At 45.2% G+C, this 13,442-nt stretch overlaps 1 protein-coding gene across 8 annotated transcripts in view; it reads right to left on the minus strand.

Moving 5' to 3' along the window:
• Nucleotides 1-868: 868 nt before the first annotated feature.
• The window catches only part of ESRRB (estrogen related receptor beta), a 186,750-nt gene continuing 174,176 nt past the window's right edge, over nucleotides 869-13,442 (minus strand). For 4 of the 8 annotated variants that reach the window (XM_053980336.1, XM_053980338.1, XM_053980339.1 and 1 more), the window contains 2 exons: nucleotides 11,787-12,056; nucleotides 1,253-5,687 (listed from right to left, as the gene is read on the minus strand). In XM_053980336.1, coding sequence (XP_053836311.1) covers nucleotides 5,443-5,687; nucleotides 11,787-12,056 — 515 coding nt within the window. In that variant the 3' untranslated portion in view covers nucleotides 1,253-5,442. Of the gene's footprint in view, nucleotides 934-1,252; nucleotides 5,688-9,233; nucleotides 9,318-11,786; nucleotides 12,057-13,442 lie in introns of those variants that run through there. The other 4 variants (XM_053980341.1, XM_053980340.1, XM_053980342.1 and 1 more) reach the window with 4 other exon arrangements.

Genomic DNA, 13,442 nt, shown 5'->3' on the forward strand with positions numbered 1-13,442 from the left:
CAAACAAACCTAGACAAAGAAGATACCTGCCAGCTATCCTTACCAATCTCTTGACACCATCAGCTCCAGTGCCACACAAACTTTTCAGAACCCCAAAAGCCACACATTAAAATCCCTTTGCTGTATTTAATCTGAAATAGGGTCCATTTTAAAGTCCTACTGAGGTGGCCATTCCAAACCTTCTGCGAATGGCTACAACATCGAGAGGACTTATGCACACAATGTAGGAGGACTGTATGTGACTCTGAGCTGCTATGTGAACTTGGAAGGGGATTGTGTTGGTTCTAAGACTGCATCTGTCACAGTCAGGGTGCAGCTGACTGTGGGGCTGGGGCTAGCTGTTTCCAATGTAGAAAAAACTTGTCACACTTCACGTCCCATTACAGCTCTGTGCTCATCTTGTTTTTTCATTCAGGCTCATTTTTAGCCCGTGGCCTTTCCCATTGGCCACCACTAATTCAGCCACCACCTCCTCTTCAGAGGGCAGGCTGAGCAACCTCTTGATTGCCTGGTTTGATGCATCATCCCAGTGAGTGCCATTGCCCAAAAGAAGGATGTTAGCAGTGTTGGCTGAAGTGTGCTTAAACAGGGTGGGATGGTGTCTGGTACCTGATAGAATCAGAGGTAGAACAAAAACCTGGGGTCCTTGTTTCTCACATCTCTGCCCAATTAGCAGAGTGCATTTCCTTCTGCTTTCTCAAGCATCTATGAGCTTTCCCTCTTGCGCCGCCTGAGCACCAGATCAATGCAAATGCCACAACTTTAGCACTTGCATCCACTTCATAAGCACTGGACAGCTGCTGTAATGCTTGCAACACTCATGATGTCACTGCTGGGTTTAAGCCAGTGGTCTATTTTATGATTAGAGGTTTTTCTTCACTGGAACAACTTCAAGATTTTTTCATCACTAGCTCCTGTTTATCCCTTGCACCACTGAAGTGTAGAACATGGAAAGAAAAGGAGTGAGGGGGAGAAATAAACTGGTCTGTGGCAGAGACTGGCAACAGTGCCTGTCTTAAAAGTTCTCAGCAAAACTCATCTCACAAAAACTTAGAAGCTTGCTGAGATTTTTTTTTTTTAATATGGGAAAACATGAAATGAGCATTTCTAAGTGAGAGGGCTGGGGGTTTCCTGCTCTTCTGCAGCAAATACAGACAGATCATGCTTTCCCCCCGCTGGCCTTTTCTGTGGAGCCATGTGCATCCCGAGGGACAGAACAGAGCAGGTCACAATAAACATTACTCTGTCTGCATTAGTTTTTACATTTCTTTGTTTTATTTCTTGTTTTGTTTGAAATGACCTGTACCACAGGAATACAATTTATTTAACAGGTTGTTATTTTTTTAGGAGCAGATAATAGTTAAGTAGATACTGTTTATTTCACTGACTGTCTATGACTCTCTGCATCATTCTCACAGCCTCTGTCTCTCTCTGGCTTCTCCACATAACCCAGCCACAAGAACAACAGAGCAGCCTTTGGCCATACGATTGATTATAGCTTGTGGATACAAAGTGGAAGCTCTGTTTTCTTAGCTCCAATTGGTAATAAAAGCTCAACATGTTACATTCTAGGGTCTTTCTCAATTACTTGCCCCTCTAACAGCTGCTTACATGTTTCTGGTGAAGCATGTTTTATTTTATATATTTGTAACAGTTTTAAAAAAAAAAGATGGCATAGCTTACAAAGAGAAAAATAATGCCCCCTTATCATGAGCAATACTGCAAGGTTCTGATTGTTGTGGGGACATTTCTTGTAGCTTCACAGTTTTGCTGCGAGGTATAATGCCCAAGTTTCCCCAGAAACTTAAAATCAGAGTGGTAATTTACCTTTTAATTGATCCCGATGAAATTTGTTTTGCATTACAGGTCAGACACTGCTGCTCCCAGAGAAGAATGTGCCTAAAACAGAAGAGCTGGTCACTTGGGAAGAACTGCCTTTTTTAGTAGCTGACAGGTATGTGGTTTCTGTTATCCATACATGCAAATCAGGGGCTGGAGCTGCTTTTACCATAGTTGCTGGTGTGGGTTTATTCACTATCACTTATACACTGTCCTCTACTGCTTCTCTTTTCTTTAAGTTATAGAGCCCATCTGTGTCCCAAGGCTCAAGCTCCATCATCTTTTGCCCCATGAAGAAGGACAGCTGTATGACACTGACTCTGTGAATCCTATATTACAAATGAGCAGCATAAAGAGTACTGACCCAAAACCCATCTCCTAGTTCATGTCTCACCTTCCACATCCCCAGATCTTTTTGTAAGAGACTGTGAGCATTCAAAGACCTAAGCAGTTGCTGAAGCTTCATTTCCTACTTCAAAGTGCATTGGTGGGACTACACTGTTACACTCCTCTGCAATCCCAGCCCATTGTGTAGCTGGAAATGCTCCTCAGCTGTCTCTGTGATAGATCAGAGTAGATCAGCACAGAGATCAGAGTAACTGGGAAGAGATGATTGTGTTTCTTGCACTTGTTTGAAGGGCTCAAGAGACCTGACCTGTTTCCCAGTTTAGGATGGTACAAGCCTTTTAAGGGTTAAATCTAGACAGGTGTTTGTGTCCCAGTTCCTGGGGAAGAGTTTGCATTCCTTGGTTAGAGAGTTTAATATAGCCTAAGTACTGTCTGCTTCACTTCCTATTTCAGAAGAAATGCAAACATTTCCCTGCATATTATCTTCAAGCAATGGGGAATATTTGGATGGGCTCCAACATTATGCAGCTTTAATGGAGAAAGAAGTTCCTGGTAAAAAATGTATTTGGTATCTTCATAATGCTGTGCCAAGGCAAGAATTGCCTCCACCCTGTAGCCCTAATCTAAATAGCCAGCAGTCTCTGTGAGCTGGAAGCTAACTCGGCAGCTCTCCATGTTTTGTAGATAGTTTCCTGTTATGGAGAGCAGGTCTGAGTTCAAATACAACAAAGCTAAAAGAGCCTTTTGGGGTTGGTTTTGGGTAGTTTGGGGTTTTTTTGTGGGGGGAGATTGGGTAAGTGTGTTGGTGTGCGAGTAAGTGACCTTTCTGGCAGAGCCCAACAGAGTAAGAATTGCTTCTCAGGATCTTTTCAACCCATTTTGGGACAGCTACCTTTGCACAGCAGGCCAGGACACAATGTGCTGCAGCTCAGCTAGGTGAGACTTGGCAGCATTGCAGCAGTGCTCGAGTGAGTCCAACTTACAGGGGATAATGCAACCCAGCACATCTGTGAAAGCAATTATACCACAGCCAGAAAGAGTTGCCAGAGTGCAGCACATGGCAAGCTGGCTCTGTAATGGTGGCATGCATTTCACTTTGGTCCCTCAGTCACAGATGGGTACAGGGATCATGAGTGCAACCAAAAGCCTCTCATTTTCTCCCCAGCTGCCTCTGGGAGGGAGTGGGGGAGAGAAGCACAAGTATCCGCTCGAAGGCTACTGTGTAATTGCTGCTGCTGTGAGCACAGAAGGAGTCCCAATTCCAGTGTGCCTTCTGCCCCTTAGGTCTCTGGTGGTTTACTAATATGCCTGAAGCAAGACAATTCCTTTATCAAGTGAGTACAAAATGAGTGACTGTGTAGCATAGGAAGAACTCAAAGGAGATGGAATGGAACTAACTTAAGTACAAGGTGTGGGCTGGCTATGAGAGCTGAGAGGTCACCATGCCAGCACCCCTGTGTCTGAACCCATGCCAGGGCACAGTTCTGCAGTACTGACAGCCCTGCTGGGACACATTCTGCTCCAGCAGAAAACAAGCACCCAGTGTCTCTAATCACACACCTCAACCCTAGTTTGGAAGACTTCCTCCGGAGGGCTTCCTCCTCTGACACACCACCTTTCTCCTGGGGAAGCCAGGAAGGGGTGGAAGCCTGAGGAGAACAGACGCAAGAGAGCTAGTGGTGTCTCAAATGTAGATCAGAGGTTTTTTCTCACTGCTAGTGTCATGCTGTTGACCACAAAAAAAGAGAATACACTCAGGTTTTGTCAGCTCAGGATGGCTTAAAACTAAGTGACCTAGAAAATAAACTTTCAGAGAACACCAACAGTCAGTTTTGTCAATCACCTACACTCCCCTCTGGCTACTGGGAATGCAGCAGTTATGGCTTAGGCAGCAGATCTAAACCAGGTCTTGGAGACAGCAGGAACCTGGTTACATAAGAGTAAATAAACATTCTCCCTGTTCTTCTCCCACCACCTTAAGGTCAGGTATTTGCTTTCTGATCAGCAAGAGAACCTCTTACCAGCCCCAGGTAAAATCTATGCTAGCTCTTTTCCTGCTGTTGAGGATAATGGGATGAGGCAGGGGAAGACAGTAGTTGGAGTATTAGGGGTTTCATGCCATCCTCTAATTTATTTCCCTAGGCTTCCACAAGAAAGCAATCTCTCAGACTCTAGAGCTGCCTCCTCTGAAAAGCAGTGCCCTTGATTCCTAACTAGAATTTGGCAATAAGCCTAAAGTCTCTGTGGAGCCAAAGAGCTCTAATGAAGTCTAGGAAAGATCTGGCTAGGGGTGTATTTATACTTGGGCAGTAACCATGCAGACAAAGCCTTGTGTTCTCTGCCACAAGGAACAGGTGGGGAATGGCACTCAGCTGAACTGAAGAGGCAGGTGTGATACACTATGGGGTGAAAAGTGTGGAAGAACTGTAGTTAGCACCACATAGGAGACGATGCAGAGATTATCAAGTCAACCCAGCACTGAAGCATAATATCAGGCTCTTTTCTCTTGCCATTTGGGAAAGACTTGCATTTTCTCAGGGACATACATCCTACCTCTTCAGGGGCCTGCGGGGATTGTACATGGGAGGGACTAGCCAGGCGTAATGACACACTGTACAAGGTTGCAGAATATCTTACACAGTTAGGAGCATCTTTCCCAGTAAGAAGTGGGGCCTGTATGTACAAGTATTAGAGGAGTCTGGGAGGCAGCCTTTTTGTTCAGGAGAGGTCCCAGCAGCATTGTTCTCCAAAGGAGCATCTACTCTATGGTAAGAGGCAGAAAGGTGACAAAAAGAAGGACCGTGGCTGCTTCCCTTTCTAACTGACCCCTCATAACACCAGCAGATAAAGTTTATATTGACTCTATTCTTCCTCTCTTCCTGCTTCTGTCCCCACTCCCCCTCCAGAACTGGCAGAGGGAGCTGGGGAGCAGGCAGCCTGGACAGCACTGAGAGCATCACTGATCAGAAGGGGCTGAGCCCCCATGATGCCTCAGCAAGTGCAAGAGCATAATCTGGTATTTCCCACAGAGAAAACAACGAAAAAAAGAGAAACGGGTGACTGAGTAAAAGTTTCCCCCCTCCTGTACACAAGATTCTGCAGTCATGCCGACAGATAGACATTAAATAATTCTTCCATAATAAATGCTTGGAGATAAAAGCCGGCGGTGGCTGCTGCTGCTGTTTGGATTGCTCCGTTGTCTGCATCTTTGTTTCTAGTTTGTTCCCCGGCCACTGTCGGCTGGTGCTGGGGCTGTCAGACCTTTGCCTCTAGCATTTCTAGGAAGAGTTTATGCATGGGAACCTTGCCCTGCAGTTTGATGCTGTAGAAGTGCTGCACAGCTTTAGCAGCCGTCTGCCGCAGGAGGGGCAAGGTCAGGAGCAGCTTGCCTGCTCGCCGGGGCTCCTCATTCCGCTGACTCAGCTCGTAGTCCTGCAGGGCTTCGTGGAGAAGGTCCTGGAGTTTCTGCACTGCATCCATGTCCTCTATGTGCATGGAGTCTGGGGTGAGAGAGAAAAGACAGCAAACAGACAAGTCAGACATGAGAAAGGAAATCCTTTATGGTTCTGAAGCCAATGATGTTTTCTTCTTATCTGTTCTTGTGGGGGGGGGGGGTTGGGTTCTTTTTGTTCCCCCCCTGCAGGAGGTGAGGGTTGTTATTTGATTTCTTTCTTAAGCAGAAAAAAACAGCTAGCTGGCAGGTGTGGTGCTACTGCATGAAGTTTGGCAGCAGCCCAGTGTGTTGGCCATAGCAGTGCAGGGACATTAGGATTGCCAGGGGTAGGTGGGTGACACATGTGCCCTGTGTGCTGCCCATTTTTCCAGTCACGCCAATGCAATGCAGGGGTCAGGCAGGGGCCTTTGTGATTTGCACTTTCACTTGCCCTCCATGCTCCTTATGGGGAGAGTCACCCTGCAAGGGGCAGCAGCTGCTGTGCTGCCGCTTGGGAGCAATCTCATTAAGAATAATTAACGCTGCTACAGCGCTTCATCTGTCTAAACTGCCTAATTGCCGTGCAGCTGCTAAGGGTGTCAGCAAGACAGAAAAGCCCCAGTAGGTCACAACCAGTGTGCCCAGGGGTGTTGCCAGACCCACCTTTGTGCAGATGCCCCTGTTTTCAGAGACTGCCAGCAGCTGCTCAAGGAGCTTCCTGCTGAAATGAAGGAAACCCACGCCTCCTGCAAGGCCTCTTCCCTTAGGCTGCCAGTTAGATTTCTATGAGCTGTTGGAGGGGCTAGCAGGGTTTGCAAGGCTCCTTGGTGTGTCTGTGAAGTGAAGGTAGCTAGCTGGTAAGGACCCAGTCCAGGGCTGAAATAGGGAACCAGACTGAACACAGACTGCTAAACTTGTGGGTAAGTCATGGTGTCAGAGGGCAGTACCAAAGAGCAGAGAGGCATAGCATCACCAAAGGTTTTCTCCTTTTTCATCTTGCTGATACATGCTTCTTTCTTACAACCATGACAGAGCTGGAGACATTAATGCCTTGTCTTCATGGTTCAGAGGCTTTTAATCAATACTGAACCTATTGATAAAGGTTCCTGCCATAAGGCAACAAATCCAGAAGCAATGGCAAAGAGACAGTGTGGCAAGCACACATGCACTGCCGGCCATCACAGCCTGGGCTTTGCAGTGTGGCAGTGCTCTGTCTCAGCCTACACACAAACACAAATGTGAGGACATGGGTTCCCCAGAGTGACAGCAGTGAAGAGGAGGAAAGCTGACTGAAGTGCCAAAATCTCTCTAGAAACATGTGTCATCTTTATGGAGAGCACAACACAAATTAGAGACTGTGAATTTTGTATGATACATTTATGCTAAAAATGCTATTTATGATGCATGATTTATAAAGTATTGCAACAGCTGAGAAAATATTATGTCTAGCAAGAAAGCTGTTTAAGAAGCTGTTCAGAAGGAATGGACTAATTAAGAAAGTATTAAAAGGACGTATTCCCAAGAAGCCTACTGAAGAATGATTCTTAATACATTTACACTTTTTATCCAAGAGACCACACAAAGAAGCTCAGAAGAGGGCTGCTAGGTCATCACAGTGACCTGAGCTAGGCACAGAGGTTGATTCTGAAAAGTAGGAGGAAGAAGCATGTTGCCAAGTCAGTCTGGCAACTTCTCCCAGCCAGGTAGCACCTCTGAAAAATTTCCATACACAATCCAAGTGAGTGGGATCTGTTTCCTGCCAAGTCGCAGAGGTCATTTTGAAGACTGGAAGTATCAAAAGCTGGAATGTCCTCTATCCTTTCTGTTTAATGTCCTTCTGGCTAGGGGGACAAGGAGGAGAAGTAATCACAGCCTGTCAGAGTTTGCAGATCCCAGCGGGTGCTAGAATTACCATGCAATGAGCCATGCTTCAGGGTAAAGTGGGTGTTCTGCTTTTGGGTACTGATGCTGCTGTACACTAGACAGAATCCCAAAACTGCCCTTCCAACATCTAGCTTCTGTAAGGTGACAGGACTTAACAGCAGTAAATAACTAAGTGTATACAGTGAGAGAAACTAGGGAAATAAAGATCAAAGCCTGCCCCACCCCCACCACAGTCTGCTGAAAGAAGCTCAAAATTGGCAGCTGACTGCAAAAAATAAAACAACATTGCAGGATTAATTTCCTTGCAATCCATCAGTGAACTGGTGTCAATGTCATTGATAAACTGTTAATTACGAAATCAATAGCTATGAATTTTTACAGCTATCAGAGCACGGAGGTGGGGGCAGGCTGCCTGACCATGTCCCTGAGGGTCAGCTGGCCTAGAAGCTGGGCTTTATACCAGGAGCCCTTCTCCAGCACTGCTGGCATGGGCTACAGGGCAGGTATGAGAATGGACAAGGCCCACTGCTTCCTCACTTAACTCTGTTCTTGCAGCTTCAGACAGAAATAGGAACCTCACAGGACCCATTCGTACAGAATTTGCCATGCATCCCTTTGCCAGGTCCAAACATTGCTCACTCCATCTTAGCATTAAAATGCATTGCAGAAAAAAAAAGGGGGAAATAAATTTTGGCCTCTCTGGGATGTCCTAAAATCAATGTGTGCTGTATGCTAACCTAGAGGGCTCCTCAATACATAGGTTGATCAATTTTTTTTCCTAAGGAAAGAGGACCTAGGAATGCTTAAAAATGGACTGCTGACTCTGAAGGGCAACAAATTAAGCATATATCACCTCTACTCTGTCAAAAAATGGGTGATCATATTGTCTGGGACTTGCCTTTTGCTCTGGGAATTAAGAATTCATCCCTCAGCTCTCCAGAACACACTTAATAAACAGATTCCTTGAATTATCTTTGCCAATCCCAGCAGGTGTGTTGTTGGTACGTCAGAGATCAGCCTACTGTCACCTTCTTCTCTAGTAAAGAGTGAGTGAGCTCCCACTTCTATTTTCTTTTGTTTGAGTTACTAGAACCAAAGGGTCAGATATACACAGGGCTGCATAAATCCCTAGAACTTGGGTTGTGTGAGCAATTACACCCAGAATTTATCTTTGTGGGAGGGAAGGCAGAAAGCAGTTTTAGGCAGCACAGGTGCTAATCTTAAAGATGAATCTGGTGTTCATCTTTAAGCCCTGTCTCTGATCCAAGGGAGCTGAAGCCTGGCCCAAACCGCTTTCATCCCATTTTAGGAATTGGCTGTTTGCATGCAAGCACACACATGCACAGGCTCTGTAAGTTTATTCCTGTAAAAAATAAACTAAGAAAAATAACTGTCATTAAAAGAATGTGAAGGTTCAATGTAAGTTACAACAGAAAAATGCTCTTGCCCTATTCCAGCTTCCCTACCTGTGTGTCATGACAAGTTTTAATTACATGAAAAACAAAATCCCATGTTTCACTTTCCTATGTTTCAATACAAATAACAAAGCAGGACTTTTGTGGATTATGCTTCTACATAGCTACATTTCTAGCTGCACTAGGAGAAACCAGTGAAGTCAGAGTGATTTTTTTCATCCAGCTGAGAACATGCTTTGGCTTGTGCCTCCTGACCCTTACCTTGGTTTCTTTACTCCACAGCACTGGAAATGGAACCCCAGAGCATCTGATGAGTGCTGGTTGCTGTGCTCTGTCTTTGTTCAGTGTTACTCCACTCCTGTGGAGACTGTCTCATAAGGTTTACTCTGGGCTTAGTCCTGAAAGCACAGTAAGCAACAACAGCAGAGAGTGCTTCTGTTGCACTGTGAAGAACTTGACAGCAGTGTCCAGAGCACGGGCCAGGTAAATGTCCCAGTCCTTCTCCTGTCACAACTGCCACCCTAGCACTTCAGCCTCTTTGAGGAGCCCTTCCCCCTGTTTAGTCCTGTGACTCTTCTGGTAGATAGGTTCTTTAGCAAGTTGATTATATCACCCATAGCCAGAATTGCACAGAGGAGAGAGGCTAGCCTTGGCCATCTGCCCATCCTGGTTCACTGGCAAAGTGAAGGCAGCAATTAAAACTAAAAAAAGCACTATAGAGAAATTGAAAAAGGGAACAAAGATATGAAGTGCAAAAAAACCATAAGGGAAATGAAGGACATAGGAGGAAAAGCCATGTCTAGAAGGGCTAAGGACAGTAAAGAAGTTTTATAAATATTTAAGGAATAGGAAAAAAATTATCATTTGTAGGGGGGCTCTTTTCACCTAGAGATGATTAACCTATTAATAGCAGTGCAGAGTAGATAGAAGTCCTCTGGGGGTATTTCTGTCTTATTTGGAAAAGAGAAGCTTTATATGCCTGTGTTATATGAAGATGAGGAAGACTTCGTAGTTTGTTGTTTATGCAAGAAGATATTAGAACTATGAGGACAAACTTTACAGAAATCAGCAGAGCTGGATAACTTGGCTTTAAGAGTTCCAAAATTGCTGGCTGAGGGTCATCCAGGGCAGATTAATGCTTAGTAAGTCCTGGTATTTTTAAGAAATTCAAGATGACTGGAAATATTCTAATGATGCACATATTTTCCTAGGTCTTACCTGATAATTTCTATGCTAGCCTGGTGTGAACCAAGGCAAAAGAAAGGAAAAAATAAAGGTGACATTCAATTAAGTCTAATAAGATGGCATTTTTAAGACATGTAAATGTGGCACTTAGGGACATAGTTTTGCGTTGGACTTGGCAGTGCTGGGTTAACAGTTGGAAGTGGTGATCTTAAAGGCTTTTTGCATCATAAATTATTCTGTGATTTTACTGCCAGTCAACATGATACTTGAGAAGAGAGGTCTTGTCAAACAAACTTGATTTCATTCTCTGATGAGATTACAAGTTTGCTTGATAAAGTTAACTGCACAGATATAATAGACTTAGGTTTTTATAAAGCACTTGGCTTAGGACCACAGGACATTCTCATTAAAAAATTAGCACTATGCAATATCAATAAAGAACACTTTCAATTGATTAGTAACTGGATAGATGACAGATCTCACAGTAGCTATCAGTGGTGAATCATCCCTGAAGAAGGAGTTTTCTCATGGAAATCCACAGGGATCAGCAGAAAAATCAGCTGCTACTCAACTTTTTTATCAATGAGTTGTAAAGACATTTTTTTCTTTTAAATTGCAACTGCTAAGGAGTGGATGGATGGCAAACAGGAACAGAATGGTGTAAAATGGTAAGGCAGTCTTACAGAATCCTGGACCATGTCCTTACACTTGAAGTAATATATAGCCAAGGAACACAACCATGGAACAGGAAGTTTATCATGTCAAGCTGTCAGGTATAAAGACAACCAGAGTCATAGGACCCAGCTCAACAAAGATCATTCTTTCGAGGCTGAACTCAGGCAAACAGACATTAAGATATGGTGCCCTTTTTTTTTTTTAACTGAAAGAATGATTAATTATTAGTGTCAGCTGCCAAGCAAGATGAAGATTCCCTCTCTTTTAATCCTTCCAGCTCCCCACGGTGTTTTTCTGTAAAGTGGCTTTAGCCATACACAGATACTAGGTTCAGGGCTGGGCTGCAAGGGTGAATTCTGTGACCTGCATGATGCAAATTTGGCAAAGAGATCTGATGTGAGACAATGAGACTCAGGGGATGTAGAGGCAGCCCTTGTTACGCAGTAGCTTTAGCAGTTTCCCTTTCAGATGGGACTCCTGAGCAAATCTGTGTCTGGCTGGCTTTGATACAATGCAGCCTTGCTGGATTGAGGGCTGCAGTCTTCATCCACACTGTCTCCCAGTTAAAGGGGGATGCAGTGTCTCTGGTACCTCAACATCTCCAGGACAAGGCCAGGCAGCCCCAACCCCACAGCTTTTTGAAACTGGGATGAGAGGTTCTCTGTTTGCTGTATCTCACCAACACTATGGAGTTGGATGCATGTGTGGCTCCCTTTTCTGAGCTCATGGCACTGAAGTTAGCTTGCTAGTGGAAAAGGCCTCCACAGACTCTTCTACTGCCTGAAACCACCAACCAGTCCATCCCTGTCTATTCCACTCCCTACTACAGGATCAGAGCACAGCTGGGGCTCTAGCAGCAGTAAGCCTCATTTCTCCCTTCTTTCCAGCTTAGAGTGGAGCTTTGAGACTGTTGTATGACACAGGCAGAGATTCTTAGGCAGTAGGCTCTAGTCTCCTCCCACGTAAAATAACAGCATGAGCCTTGACTGGCTGGGCCAGGGCTGTACCTGAGTTGGCAAGGGCCAGAGCTTTGAGTGTGACAAACTCCTCCTTTTCCACCTTGAGCTTCTTATAGCGGCGCACCAGTTGTAGGATGGCCAGGTAGAGCTCCAGCAGCCCTGTCAGACGAGAGTGCTCTTCATCCATTACGTAGTCCTCAGCATAGACCAGCTTGTCCTCGTATGGCAGGGAGCGGTACACAATGCCCAGGATGAGAATTTCCATCCAGGCACTCTGCAGAAGGCTCATCTGGTCTCCAAGGGACAGGTTGGAGAACCCTAACAGGGCAAAAGACAAGCAGGGTCAAATGGGTATGCAGCAAAGCCTCTAGGAGACTTGGGTCCTTAGTTTCCCTGAGATTCAAACCATGCACTCTTCCCTACTGACCTGCTGCTTTAAAAAAAAAAAAAACAAACAACTCACTAAAGTGACCCTGTCTTGGTAGCAATCAGCACACATGGACCTTACCCTTCTCTTTGCTCCTATGCCCACCCACAGCCTCAAACAGGAGTTCTGATGCTCTAATTGCATTTATGGGAGCACAAGGTTGGTAATAACCTCTTTTCAATGAGCACTGCTTCTTTCATAGTAGCAACTCTTGGTACCACATTGCCTTCCCTCTCTTCCTCTGTAGGTCTGCATTGCAGTCCATTTAGTCTGTCCCAGCTAAAAAATGAGCAGAGAAGAGCTCCAGATGGCAGAAAAGAGGGCTTCTGATGAGATAGGAGAGAATGACACAGGCCTGAATTACAAGTATACTACAATCTCACATTTTGGCAAAGATGAGAAAAAGTCCTGCCACAACGAAGCACCAAAAATATGTTCAAAAATGAATACATTTGTGAACAGAATCCTCTTCTATTCCTCATCACATTCTGATCTCCATATCAGCAGCTCTGCCTACAGCCCTACCCAGAGATAAAAATACCTTTGTGGTGACACTCAAGTACCTAAATCATAGCCAAATAGCAATGGAACAAGCCCCCCCAATGAACCAAATATTCTTGCCAAATACAGAAAGAGCCTGACAGCCCGACCCTGACAGCCCCAGAATCCACTTGAAAGAGTGCAGAGGACAAAAAACAGAGGCTATGTCCACCTCAAGGTGGGGAAAAAAGTGCATGGGAAGGAAAACTGTCTGTTATGCCCTCCATACTTGGTACCCTTGAAGGCCAGACCATGAAAGATCCTGGGAGATGGGCACTCTAACAGTCATTACAAACAGGAATGTCAAGCACAGTGTGTTGGTCCTCTCTAGGCAGCTTTTGCCCACCATGGACAGGCAGAAATTGCCCTTTTTTTGGCAGCCCCTTGCTTCTAATGGTTCCTAGGGCTATGAAAGAATGGGACACCCAGGCATGCCTCAGCTGGGAGGGTGATGCTCTACCAGCCTCCCCAGGCAGTTTTCTCCCCAGATGCATATGAAGCCTTGGGGGTCACCAGGAGACCTGAGAACTCAGGAGCCTCTATGCAGAAGCCTCCCAGCTTCACTGGCTGCATGCAAGGCTCAGCTGGACTTCTTTATCCCACACCCCACCCTGCTCACAGCTCTTGGCCCCCACATCGGAGCTTATGTAGACAGCCACCATGATGATCATTTGATTTCTCTTGTTATCAACTTGGCAATTAACAAAAGAGCTGATGATTGCTATATTGACTGACTG

This window comes from Vidua macroura, chromosome 6 (genome assembly GCF_024509145.1).
Source record: "Vidua macroura isolate BioBank_ID:100142 chromosome 6, ASM2450914v1, whole genome shotgun sequence".
In the NCBI taxonomy this organism is placed as follows: Eukaryota; Metazoa; Chordata; class Aves; order Passeriformes; family Viduidae; genus Vidua; species Vidua macroura.